The 12,225-nt window shown below is 43.5% G+C and overlaps 1 protein-coding gene across 1 annotated transcript in view; it reads right to left on the minus strand.

The window, feature by feature from the left end:
- ush2a (Usher syndrome 2A (autosomal recessive, mild)) overlaps positions 1-12,225 on the minus strand; it is a 226,484-nt gene that overhangs the window by 137,757 nt on the left and 76,502 nt on the right. Inside the window, exons 26-31 of the mRNA XM_063007063.1 lie at positions 12,062-12,192; positions 11,537-11,813; positions 10,423-10,629; positions 10,145-10,225; positions 8,612-8,797; positions 2,220-2,333 (exon numbers count right to left, since the gene is read on the minus strand). Coding sequence (XP_062863133.1) covers positions 2,220-2,333; positions 8,612-8,797; positions 10,145-10,225; positions 10,423-10,629; positions 11,537-11,813; positions 12,062-12,192 — 996 coding nt within the window. The remainder of the gene's footprint in view (positions 1-2,219; positions 2,334-8,611; positions 8,798-10,144; positions 10,226-10,422; positions 10,630-11,536; positions 11,814-12,061; positions 12,193-12,225) is intronic.

The following is a 12,225-nucleotide window of genomic DNA, read 5'->3' on the forward strand; positions in this document are numbered from 1 at the left end:
AATATATAATAATGTTTTTATATATATTTCTTATATAAAGCACATTGTGAAATAGCGCCCCCTGTCTGAGGATTTGCGGTTTTTCTCTGTATGGATTTGAAATGTTTCCAGCCGATGGCAACATTTATTACCAATTTAATCGATTTCAAAGGTTTTCAATTTGAAAAATCTAAATGTTGTCAGAATTTTGAAAACCTAAAAGCTTAAAAAAATCTAAACGTGGACAGAGAGTGAAATGAGAACGTTTGCAGAATTACTGGTGAATATTGCTAAAGCCATTTTTAACATGACTCTTTTATTTGTTTCCATTAAACACTTGATCCTGATCAGGGTCCTGGTGGGTCTGCCGTCACACAGAAACACTTAACAAAAGGTGTGAAGACTCTGGACAGGGAGCTAATACGTAGGGCACCTAACCGGCTGATAGCGCTTGAACCCCTGGATCTTTGACCATTGTGCCAAAGAGTAAAAGTGCATAATCGATACCACAAATGATCCTTTTTAAAAATCAGGTTCATATCCTACTATCATACCAAAATAATGCATACCAGCCTAAAACGAAGGGCTTTAAACTATTGGGCAGAGCAGGGCTAGTTTTATTAACAGAACTAGTCTCAGACAGGGTGAATAATCGCTCCTGACTATTAATCCGTCTTTATTGCTGCTGTTTCATGTAAGAGAAAGCGACTCTGTCAACGGACCTGACGCTTGTTCTCTACGAGAGCGTCTTTGTCTTAGCGGCGGAGTTGAAGAGACGCGCGGGTAATAAAGACTGACCGGAGAAGAGTTTAAAGAGAGCAGGAGAGACACCGGCTTCACGTTTCATACTTCTAGTCGTACGATCAATTCTTCTTCTTCATCCAGCGGAGTGAAACGAAGAAGCTTTCATTAATCTTACCGATACTTCGTTACTGTCAAGACGCTCACGTAGACAAAGTAACAGCAATTAAAAAAGCAATTCATCTGCATTACAGCTATTAAACATACATGGTGTTAGAATACAGGGGGCTAAAGCTACCCTGTTCACTACCAGAACCCTTTTAGATCCCAGTTTGGTGGTCGTTTTATTTAGACTGATTTAACTTGACAGTACCTAAAAAAAGTATTTGATTTGGTGTTTGAAAATCAGTCGTTCTTTCTGCCTGACTGTAAATAAAATAATAAATACAATTTAAAAAAATAAATAAATAAATAAAATAAAATGCACATTTTCCAATTCCTAATTCTAATATTGGCTGTTTGAAAAATCAGTCGTTCTTTCTAGCTGCCTGTAAAAAACATATAAATGAAATTAAAATTAAAAAAAAAAAATTTGCACATTTTCTAATAAAAACAATTATATATGTATAAAATGAAATGTAATAAATAGTTGTTGGCTGTTTGAAAATCAATTGTTCTTTCTGCCTGGCTGTAAAAAAAAAAGAAGTGAAAAAATATATAAATAAATAAAAATAAATAATTCACAAATGTAACAAAAAGAAAAAAGAAAAATAACATATATATATATATAAAAACGCATGTATTTTAATAAAAAAATACTTATTGGCTGTTTGAAAAAGAGTTGTTCTTTCTGCCTGGCTGTAAAAAATAAATAAATAAATAGGCAGTATATAGGCTGTTTAAAAAATCAGTTCTTTCTGCTTGACTGTAAAACAAATGCTTTTAGCTCTTCCTCAGAGCAAATCAGAGGGGTGCTATGCAAGATTTCACAACGTGCTTTCAGACTAATAATAAAAAACATAAAAAATAAAAATAAATAAATAAAGGAACAGGTCATTTTAAAGAGTTGCAAGATTTAAGTTTGTACTAATGTGATTTATTTGAGGTTATTAACCCAATCTCTCTCAATTAAATACATACTTTAATGGGGCACATTGGGCCAATTTATTTATTTATAAGGATTTTAATACCATGTTTAACATGTGTGTCACTTTATGGCAAGATTATTATGTTTCTGTCTGCTTATTTTATCTTGTCTTCATATTTTGGGGCCTATTAATATTTTCATTTTTATTTTTTAGGCTGCGAGGTGGTTAAAAACTGTTCTTGTAAATGTGGTTAAATATGTGTCCCACCTACACGTCTCTAAACAATCACCTCACTTTAAATCAGATTCAGGTTTCCCAGCGAATGGCCGAGTCCTGCTCCAGCTTTTTCCCTCTCCATTTTTATTATTCATCCAAGAAATGTGGGGGTCGGGACCCTCTAAATGACTTTACCTTCCTGTGGAGTGGTGAGACTGGTGGCCTGGAGGCTTTCGGTGCAGCCCGCCCGAGTGCACGCCGTTAGGGTAATACGGTAGCTGCTAAAAGGAACCAGGCCACTTAACGTTCCTGCGAAAGAGAGAGAGAGAGCGAGAGAGAGAGAGAGAGAGAGAGAGAGAGAGAGAGGCGAATGTCATTCCTCGGGTTCCATATTTCAAACGGCAGACCCTGCGCCCACTGTGCTGCGAGACTTAATGCAACGGCTGTTCAAACACGGCATAATTTAACCATCACTTCTGATAATAGCCCCGGATTTAAAACGACTTTATTAATCATGGGACGTAAGTGGGGAAAGCGATGCCGGCCTTTTTTCCTTCGGCGTATGAGACGCTAATGATGGTATTTAATGGAACACACGGGCCACGGCGTTAAAAAGCAGCCCGAGAGTCTCTTAGAAACCAGTATCTTCAGTATTGGTAGTATTTACGCCACGATGGCGATGAGTCACTTTGAAATTAAGAACAAATTAAGAGCAAAACACACAGCGGTTGTTTGAAATGTCTAATTTATCCCGTCAGTGGCTTACGAGAGATGAGCCTTGGCAGTGGAGGCTCATAAGAAATACACCGATCAGCCATAACATTAAAACCACCTCCTTGTTTCTACACTCACTGTCCATTTTATCAGCTCCACTTACCATATAGGAGCATTTTGTAGTTCTACAATTACTGATTGAAGTCCATACATTTCTCTGCATGCTTTTTTAGCCTCCTACATGCTGTTCTTCAATGGTCAGGACCCCCACAGGACCACCACAGAGCAGGTATTATTTAGGTGTTGGATCATTCTCAGCACTGCAGTGACACTGTCATGGTGGTGGTGTGTTAGTGTGTGTTGTGCTGGTATGCTTTGATGGAGTTTTAAAACACCTGACAGTCACTGATGGACTGAGAATAATCCACCAACCTAAAATATCCAGCCAACAGCACCATGTGAAGTCTGATGAAGATCTCAGAGATGACCAACTCAAACAGCAGCAATAGATGAGCGACCGTCTCTGACTTTACATCTACAAGGTGGACCAACTAGGTAGGAGTGTCTGATAGAGTGGACAGTGAGTGGACACGGTATTTAAAAACTCCAGCAGCACAACACACACTAACACACCACCACCATGTCAGTGTCACTGCAGTGCTGAGAATGATCCACCATCTAAATAATACCTGCTCTGTAGTGGTCCTGTTGGGGTCCTGACCATTGAAGAACAGGGTGAAAGCAGGCTAAAAAGGTATGTAGAGAAAGAGATGGACTACAGTCAGTAATTGTAGAACTACAAAGTGCTTCTATATGGTAAGTGGAGCTGATAAAATGGACAGGGAGTGTAGAAACAAGGAGGTGGTTGTAATGTTATGGCTGGTCGGTGTATATATCTGTTAATGACACTGAAAAACTGATCCATGGGAAGACTTTTAGAAAGTTTTTTACATCTGAGCTGGGAGTAACAGAGACAGTGTTTAGGTTTAGCACCAGGTTAGACAACTTGTCTCTCACAGCCTTAGATCCAACGAGTAAGACCTCGGTTTTATCTGAATTAAGTAAAAGAAAGTTACACGACATGCAGTTTACACAATCTTTAATCTTACTGACTGTGTTAGTGTCGTTGGGTTTGGCTGATATATACAGCTGAGTGTCATCTGAGTGGTGGTGGTGATCTGGACAAGTGTAAAGAAGTGGTTAGTGACCTCATACTGCCCTACTCTGCCAGGAAAAGCGTTGTGAAAAAGGAAACTGAAGAAAACTACACGAATAAATAAACACCCAAAAATAGCATCCATGTTTGGGAGAAATTCCAACAGACACCTATTAAAACCCCCCGAACGGTAAATTTACTTGTAAATAACGTAGAATTAATAAGACCTGGTCATAAATTATCGACACTCTCAAGAGCTCCAATCAGGATTGATTAATTCATGTATCGTCCCGAAACAAAACGCCGTCTGCGAGAGAGAGAGAGAGCGCGGGCACGAACGAGTGGCTCCTTGGCTAGCTTCCATGCTAATTTGCCCTCTTACGCAAGTCTAATGGCGGCGCGGGACAGCTCGCTGGAGGAGTTGAGAGAGTAAACACTGAGACGCGCTTGTTTCTGGGCAGGTGTCTCCGCTTCCTCCGTCTGACGTCTTTTAATTCAATTAAGAGGCTGACCCATTAGCCGCTCGTTTGCTAGCCGCCTTCGTGATTCAGGCTTCGGTGTCACGACGATCGTAAATTAGAAAGGTTAGTTCGGAGCCTGCCAGGAGCAGGAGGCGGAGGAGGAGGTGGAGTAAAAATAGGGATCTGCCCATTTTGCCCGGAGACAAGGTGGGGATTGGCTCCGAGTGGCGTTTCTGCACTTCGGCGAAGTAAACAAGCGACGCTCGACCTCGTTTACACCGATAAGTTTTAACTGCATGATACAGCCAAAAGTATATAGACACCTCTTCTTCTTACTGGATGTTTCAGCATATTCTTGTATTGTTTTCAACTTTGTGAAAAACAAACAGTTTAAGGAAGGTCCTTGGTTCTGATCATTAAAGCATGTTTGACTAATTTGGTGTGAAAAACCACAGAGGCTTTATGTACAATATCAGAGAAGCATTCCCTTAGCATTATGCTTCCACCATCATACTTCACTGTGGACTCACTGTGAACTCACTGTGAAACTGTTGTTCTCGCTCTTTTCGGGTCGTCCAGCGACTCTTTAAGTGACTCCTTATTAAGTGTTTCCTTATTAATAAATTTAGAAGGGAAGACCTTTAGGTCCAAGAGAAGACCTTCAGGTCCAAGGGAAGACCTGTAGGTCCAAGGGACGACCTGTAGGACCAAGGGAAGACCTTTAGAGCCAAGAGAAGACCTTTAGGTCCAAGGGAAGACCTGTAGGTCCAAGAGAAGACCTGTAGGTCCAAGAGAAGTCCTTTAGGTCCAAGGAAAGACTTTTAGGTCACTTTAGGTCCAAGGGAAGCCTTTTGGTTCCAAGGAAAGACTTTTAGATCACTTTAGGTCCAAGGGAGGAGTTGTAGGTCCAAGGGAGGAGTTGTAGGTCCAAGGGAAGACTTTTAGGTCCAAGGGAAGACCTTTAGATCCAAGGGAAGACTTTTAGGTCACTCTATGTCCAAGGAAAGACTTTTAGAAGCAAGGCAAAACCTTTAGGTCCAAGGGAAGACTTTTTGGTCCAATGGAAGATCTTTAGGTCCAAGGAAAGACCTTTGGGTCCAAGGAAAGACTTTTAGATCCAAGGGCAGATCTTTAGGTCCAAGGGAAGACCTCACCTTTAGGTCCAAGAGAAGACCTTTAGGTCCAAGAGAAGACCTTTAGGTCCAAGAGAAGACCTTTAGGTACAAGAGAAGACCTTTAGGTCTAAGGGAAGACCTTTAGGTCCAAGAGAAGACCTTTAGGTCTAAGGGAAGACTTGTAGGTCACGTTAGGTCCAAGGCAAGACCTTTAGGTACAAGGGAAGACTTTTAGAAGCAAGGCAAGACCTTTAGAAGTAAGGGAAGACCTTTAGGTCCAAGGTGAGACCTTTAGATCCAAGGGAAGACCTTTTATGGACATTTTGACTAAGCGATTGCTGACTGAACTGCCGTAGGACTGCTAGGACCGCCTAATAGTGCAAATTAACCAGTAAACCAGAGGCACTTGAAGTACAGGGTTTGGACAATGAAACTGAAACACCTGGTTTTAGACCACAATAATTTATTAGTATGGTGTAGAACCTCCTTTTGCGGCCAATACAGCGTCAATTCGTCTTGGAAATGACATATACAAGTCCTGCACAGTGGTCAGAGGGATTTTAAGCCATTCTTCTTGCAGGATAGTGGCCAGGTCACTACGTGATGCTGGTGGAGGAAAACGTTTCCTGACTCGCTTCTCCAAAACACCCCAAAGTGGCTCAATAATATTTAGATCTGGTGACTGTGCAGGCCATGGGAGATGTTCAACTTCACTTTCATGTTCATCAAACCAATCTTTCACCAGTCTTGCTGTGTGTATTGGTGCATTGTCATCCTGATACACGGCACCGCCTTCAGGATACAATGTTTGAACCATTGGATGCACATGGTCCTCCAGAATGGTTCGGTAGTCCTTGGCAGTGACGCGCCCATCTAGCACAAGTATTGGGCCAAGGGAATGCCATGATATGGCAGCCCAAACCATCACTGATCCACCCCCATGCTTCACTCTGGGCATGCAACAGTCTGGGTGGTACGCTTCTTTGGGGCTTCTCCACACCGTAACTCTCCTGGATGTGGGGAAAACAGTAAAGGTGGACTCATCAGAGAACAATACATGTTTCACATTGTCCACAGCCCAAGATTTGCGCTCCTTGCACCATTGAAACCGACGTTTGGCATTGGCACGAGTGACCAAAGGTTTGGCTATAGCAGCCCGGCCGTGTATATTGACCCTGTGGAGCTCCCGACGGACAGTTCTGGTGGAAACAGGAGAGTCGAGGTGCACATTTAATTCTGCCGTGATTTGGGCAGCCGTGGTTTTATGTTTTTTGGATACAATCCGGGTTAGCACCCGAACATCCCTTTCAGACAGCTTCCTCTTGCGTCCACAGTTAATCCTGTTGGATGTGGTTTGTCCTTCTTGGTGGTATGCTGACATTACCCTGGATACCGTGGCTCTTGATACATCACAAAGACTTGCTGTCTTGGTCACAGATGCGCCAGCAAGACGTGCACCAACAATTTGTCCTCTTTTGAACTCTGGTATGTCACCCATAATGTTGTGTGCATTGCAATATTTTGAGCAAAACTGTGCTCTTACCCTGCTAATTGAACCTTCACACTCTGCTCTTACTGGTGCAATGTGCAATTAATGAAGATTGGCCACCAGACTGGTCCAATTTAGCCATGAAACCTCCCACACTAAAATGACAGGTGTTTCAGTTTCATTGTCCAACCCCTGTAGGTCCAAGGGAAGACTTTTTATGAAGGCGGGTTGCCAGTTGAAGCTAAAAAAGTGAACACACATGTACACACAGACTATGAGAATGAATCAAATACCCCAAACAAGCACGGTACGAACTTTAAACCCAGCTGCTATAAGAGGTTCTGAAGACTCGAACCCTGGGTGCACGGCAGCTGTGTTATCGGTCATCTCGTGTCCGACTTGCATTTTGACAATGTATGTGACAATGTCTTTTGAATCAAGGTGCCCTTAAGTCACCCTGGAACCTTCTGTATACAGAGCAGCAAGGGGATTAAGGATGCAACACACGGTCAGACAGATTTCAAGCACGAATGCCTGTGATTGGTCATTCTGTTTAAGTAATGCCCCAACTGAATTTCAATAATCAATACACAATATAAATACCTGCCAATTATAAAAAGAGCAAAGTATGCCACCCCTCCCACCAAGCGTCCATGCTCTATTTGGGGTGCGCCGACTTTATTACTACGAGGACTTTGCTTAAGGGCCAGAAAATGTATATAAATGTCATTAAAGTGTCACGGCGTGGCCGTAAGTAGTCATCGTCGCCCGCTCATTAGCTTTCTTTTTTATTGGCCTCCATAATTCTGCATTTGGTGTCAAGACTAGCGTAAATTAGAAAGGTTAGCTCGAAGGGTGCCAAGAGGAGGAGGAGAAGGAGGAGGAGGAAAGAGAAGGCTCTGCCCATTTTGCCTGGAGACAGGGTTCGGATTGGCTGGTTCGGAGTGCCACCTGTTCTGGGCGATTACGCATTCAGCTGAGGCTACACGGCACTTTTAAAAATAAACAGGTGACTGGCAACCTCGTTTACACTAATAGCTCTGCATTAATTATTTTACTGTTACGTTACTATGTTACCGTCTTGTACAGCAGATTTTACTCGTGCACTTTTGCACTGAAAATGTCCAGAGCTCACTTTTGACCTTATCAGACTGACCTGATAAAGCTTGTTTTTGGAAGCAACAAAACACAGCACAGCCGATCTTAGTAGTTGAATATAAACCTAGAACACTATGAGGCTTCGTCTCAAATACAAAAATTCTCGTCCGTGTTTTGACCCCCCTCCCTTCCCGCGTCCACAGAATTGGTTGTTAGTTTTCCAAACTCATAATAATAATAATAATAAATAACAATAATAATAACAATAATAATAACAACAATAATAACAACAATAATAAATAATAATGATAATAAATAATAATAATAATAATAATAATATAAATAATAATAATAACAATAACAATAATAACAACAATAATAATAATAATATAAACAATAATAATAATAATATACATAGTAATAATAATAATAATAAATAATAGTATAAATAATAATAATAATAATAAATTAGTATGTGTTTAGTGCTGCTGGAAGTTGGCGGTTGTTCAAATAAAATAAAATACGGTGCTCTAAATGCCCAGTGAGGCGCTTACCCATCAGCCCCTGTGTGTTGGAGAAAGCGGCGCTGACCGGAGGGGACAGGGGACGGTCCCGGCTGTACGCCTTCACCACGTAGCTCTCAATTACACCTCTGACCCCCGGCGGCTCCTCCCAGCTCACTTCCGCGCTGGAGCCATTTGCGCTGGCAACTCTGGAGGGAGGCAACACACTTCGTGGCGCTGCAAGAGAGGAAATAGGTGAAAAAGGAAGTGTGAGAAAGGGGAAAAAAAACAGCGAGAGGGAGAGAGAGTGGCGGCAGCGGCGGTGCACATATTCGTCACTTTTAATAGAGACGGTAAATCATATCCGACCATTAGCATAAATACAATTTATTGGAGCTGTAACTTTTTCAGCGTTGATTTAATATGACTGTACATGCACCGTTCGTTCTGGGCCGTATTTCAGAAGCGGCCGGGAGTGACCTCTTTTTCTACGTGACTCATGCTTCACAAAGTGTACTGAATGGCGTGGTAAATACTATCGGCGCTCATGGTACGAGCGTATGTGATGTGTTACGTCAGTAACAGTGTTAGGACAGAGATCAAGGTTCGGGTCTCGGTTACATTTACGTATTACACGTTTATCCAAATCGACTTACAGTCCAGACTGAATACAATCTAAGCAATTGAGGGTTAAGGGTCTTGCTCAGGGGTCCGACTATTGCCTATTGGCCTGGTCAAAAGCTTTACAGAAACAAATCGCCATGTCTGGATGACCAGGTAGTGTCTGGTTGGACTGACTTGAATAGTGGAGGAATACAGAGCGTGTAGCGTGATCCTCTGAACAATTAATAAAAAGGCTAATTTCCTGCATGGCAGCCTTGAAGTCTATGACGATGTAAAGCTTGTCTGACTGTGGACAGTGTTATGAGTGTTATATGGACAATTATGACTGAATACAATTCAATTGAGGGTTAAGGGTCTTGCTCAGGGGTCCAACGGTGGCAAATCGGCAAGCTTTTGATTACTTGTCCAGTATCTTAACCACAGAGCTACAAGTGCCCATTGGTCTGGTCAGGAGCTTTACAGAAACAAATCGCCATGTCTGGATGACCTCCTAATGTCTGGTTGAAACAACTTGAATGGTGGAGGAATACAGAGCATGTAGTGTGATCCTCTGAAAAAGAAAAAAGGGGCTACCACTGCCCAGTGGCTTGGTCAGGAGCTTTACAGAAACAATTCACAGTGTCTGGATGACCACATAATGGTGGAGGAACACATAGAGCATAGTGTGATCCTCCATAAACAATAGGGCAGCAAAAAAAAAACAAGAAAATTGAGGGTTAAGGGTCTTGCTCGGGGGTCTGACAGTGGCAAATCAGCAACCCTCTGATTACTAGTCCAGTATCTTAACTGCTGAGCTACGACCGCCCAGTGGCTTGGTCAGGAGCTGTACAGAAGCAATTCACAGTGTCTAGATGACCACATAATGGTGGAGGAACACATAGAGCATAGCGTGCTCCTCCGTAAATAATAGGGCAGCGAAAAAAAAGAAAAAAGTATGGAACCTGAACGTGTGAGTCCTACCTGTCTCTCCACTGCGTCCTCGCTGCCACGGCCCGGCTGCCCACCCGCCGTCTCCGAACGCTACCACTCTGTACAGGTATTCTGTTCAAACAGAGAGTCGTGTTTATTACAGACGTGTCATATTAGCACTGAGGTTGCATCCTGGCCGGAGGTGGGGTGGGGGATTTGTCCACCACTTAAAAGAACAAAAGCCCAAACAGTTGCATGAGACATGAGACAAGACCAAAAGAAAATGGACACAACAGCTTTGGGTCAAGTGTTTGTGTGTGTGTGTTTACCAGTGAAGGGCTGCAGCGCCCGATCCACAGACTTGATCTCGCTGCCCGCGTACACCAGGATGGAATCGTTTCCCCGGCAGTTAACGCTGGTGTCAGCTGACAGGCATCCATCCAGATTGACTCTGACAGCGCCGCACGACGCACCGGCCAAGTTTAAGACAGGACCGCTCACGGCCAATCGAACGTCCCTGATGCAGCCTCCGAATCCTACGGGGGAGGGGTGCAAACGAGAGAGGGGGTGATGTTTTGGCTGACAGAAAGAAGGATGGGTGAAGAAAATAAGAAGTCCAGTGCACTAAGATACCTCAACGTCAAAATAGTTGGGACATACTAAATAAGTGAATATTTATTTATTAAGCCTAAGACGTTCCACTGACAATTTAATACTAGAAATCTGTAGGAAAGCATGAACAGGTAATGCAATCATGCACGGGTACACAAGGAGCATCCAAAAGCAGGTCTACACCTTTATGAGCAAGAAGGGGTCAAAGCCCATCAAACAATTCTATTGAAATGTACCTAATTAATAAAACCGGTGGTTTGTTATCTGGCCCCACTGCGGTCTACAAGATGTAACATAAAGCCTCCACAAGGGGGCGTTCGTGTACAAGTTCATTTCCTGCCTATTTCCTGTTCTTTTTAGTTCTGCTCTACAGGGCCTAATATTATTGACAGGTTAAAAGTCGGATATTCTGCTGCCTGGAGCAGACAAATTTGGCCATGGAGTCTGCTGGGTGGGGAAAAAGACCGGACTGATGAGGTGGGCGGGGTCTTCGAACGCTGTGCAAGGACCTGTGCGGAACATGTGAGAATCCATCGAGGCACGGGCGAATAACAGGGGGTCGAGGGACTGCGCACAAGTCGAAGGGGGCGTGGGGCAGGCGAAAATACCCTCCTCGCCCTGGGTTCGATCCCCAGGCAGGGCGGTCCGGGTCCTTATACTTTTTTAATACTTACTTTTATATACACACAACAATATAAAAGTGTGTGTTTTATTATTAACCATGATACATACTGTCCCAACTTTTTTGGAATTGAGGTTTGCACTCTAATTTATGGGAAACTTATAATGTAAAATATTAGAAGGTCCAGGTCTAGTGTGTGTGTGTCGAACCGTGCAGCAGGCTGTGCCTGTGCAGTGCCGGGTGCTGTAGCGTCGTCGGTACACCCCCGACGTACAGAGGCGAGCTGATGATCAGGTCTCCTCCTCTGGCGCTCCTCTGCTGCTCCGATGCGTGGTTGATGGCGGCTTCCGTCAGCGCTCCTCTCTTCAGCACGGTGGCGCTGTTCCAGCCTCCGTCGCAGTAGGACAGACCCACCCAGACGCCCAGCTCCACCGTCTGATCCCCCCAGCGCAACGCCCACTGGAGGATCCCGCCCTGGAGCTCTGCCTGTATTCAGAAAATGGGTTTAACAGGAATGAGAAGCTGCTGGAACATAAGTGTCCACAATAGTGTCCACAGTCAAGCAAGCTTAACATCATCATAGGCTTGAAGGCATATGTGGAAAATTTATCACACATATATGTCATAAAGCTAATCCACCTTCCACACTCTACCAGCCAATGCAAACTAGCACAGGAACAACATTCACCCAGCATGCACCATGTTCATGTTCCATAACCCCAGTCGGGACTCACCAGGATGTAGTCCTGTCCGTTAACGTCGTGGGCGAAGAGCAGCAGCGCGTTCAGCTGATCGGTTTTGAACTCGAAGGTTATTTCGAAATCGTCTCCGCCGCTGAACGTCTCCTGTTTCAGTTTGAGGAAGCCTAAAGGCGGGACGAGGAAGCCATGTGAGCAAT

This window comes from Trichomycterus rosablanca, chromosome 13 (assembly GCF_030014385.1).
Source record: "Trichomycterus rosablanca isolate fTriRos1 chromosome 13, fTriRos1.hap1, whole genome shotgun sequence".
Lineage (NCBI taxonomy): Eukaryota > Metazoa > Chordata > Actinopteri > Siluriformes > Trichomycteridae > Trichomycterus > Trichomycterus rosablanca.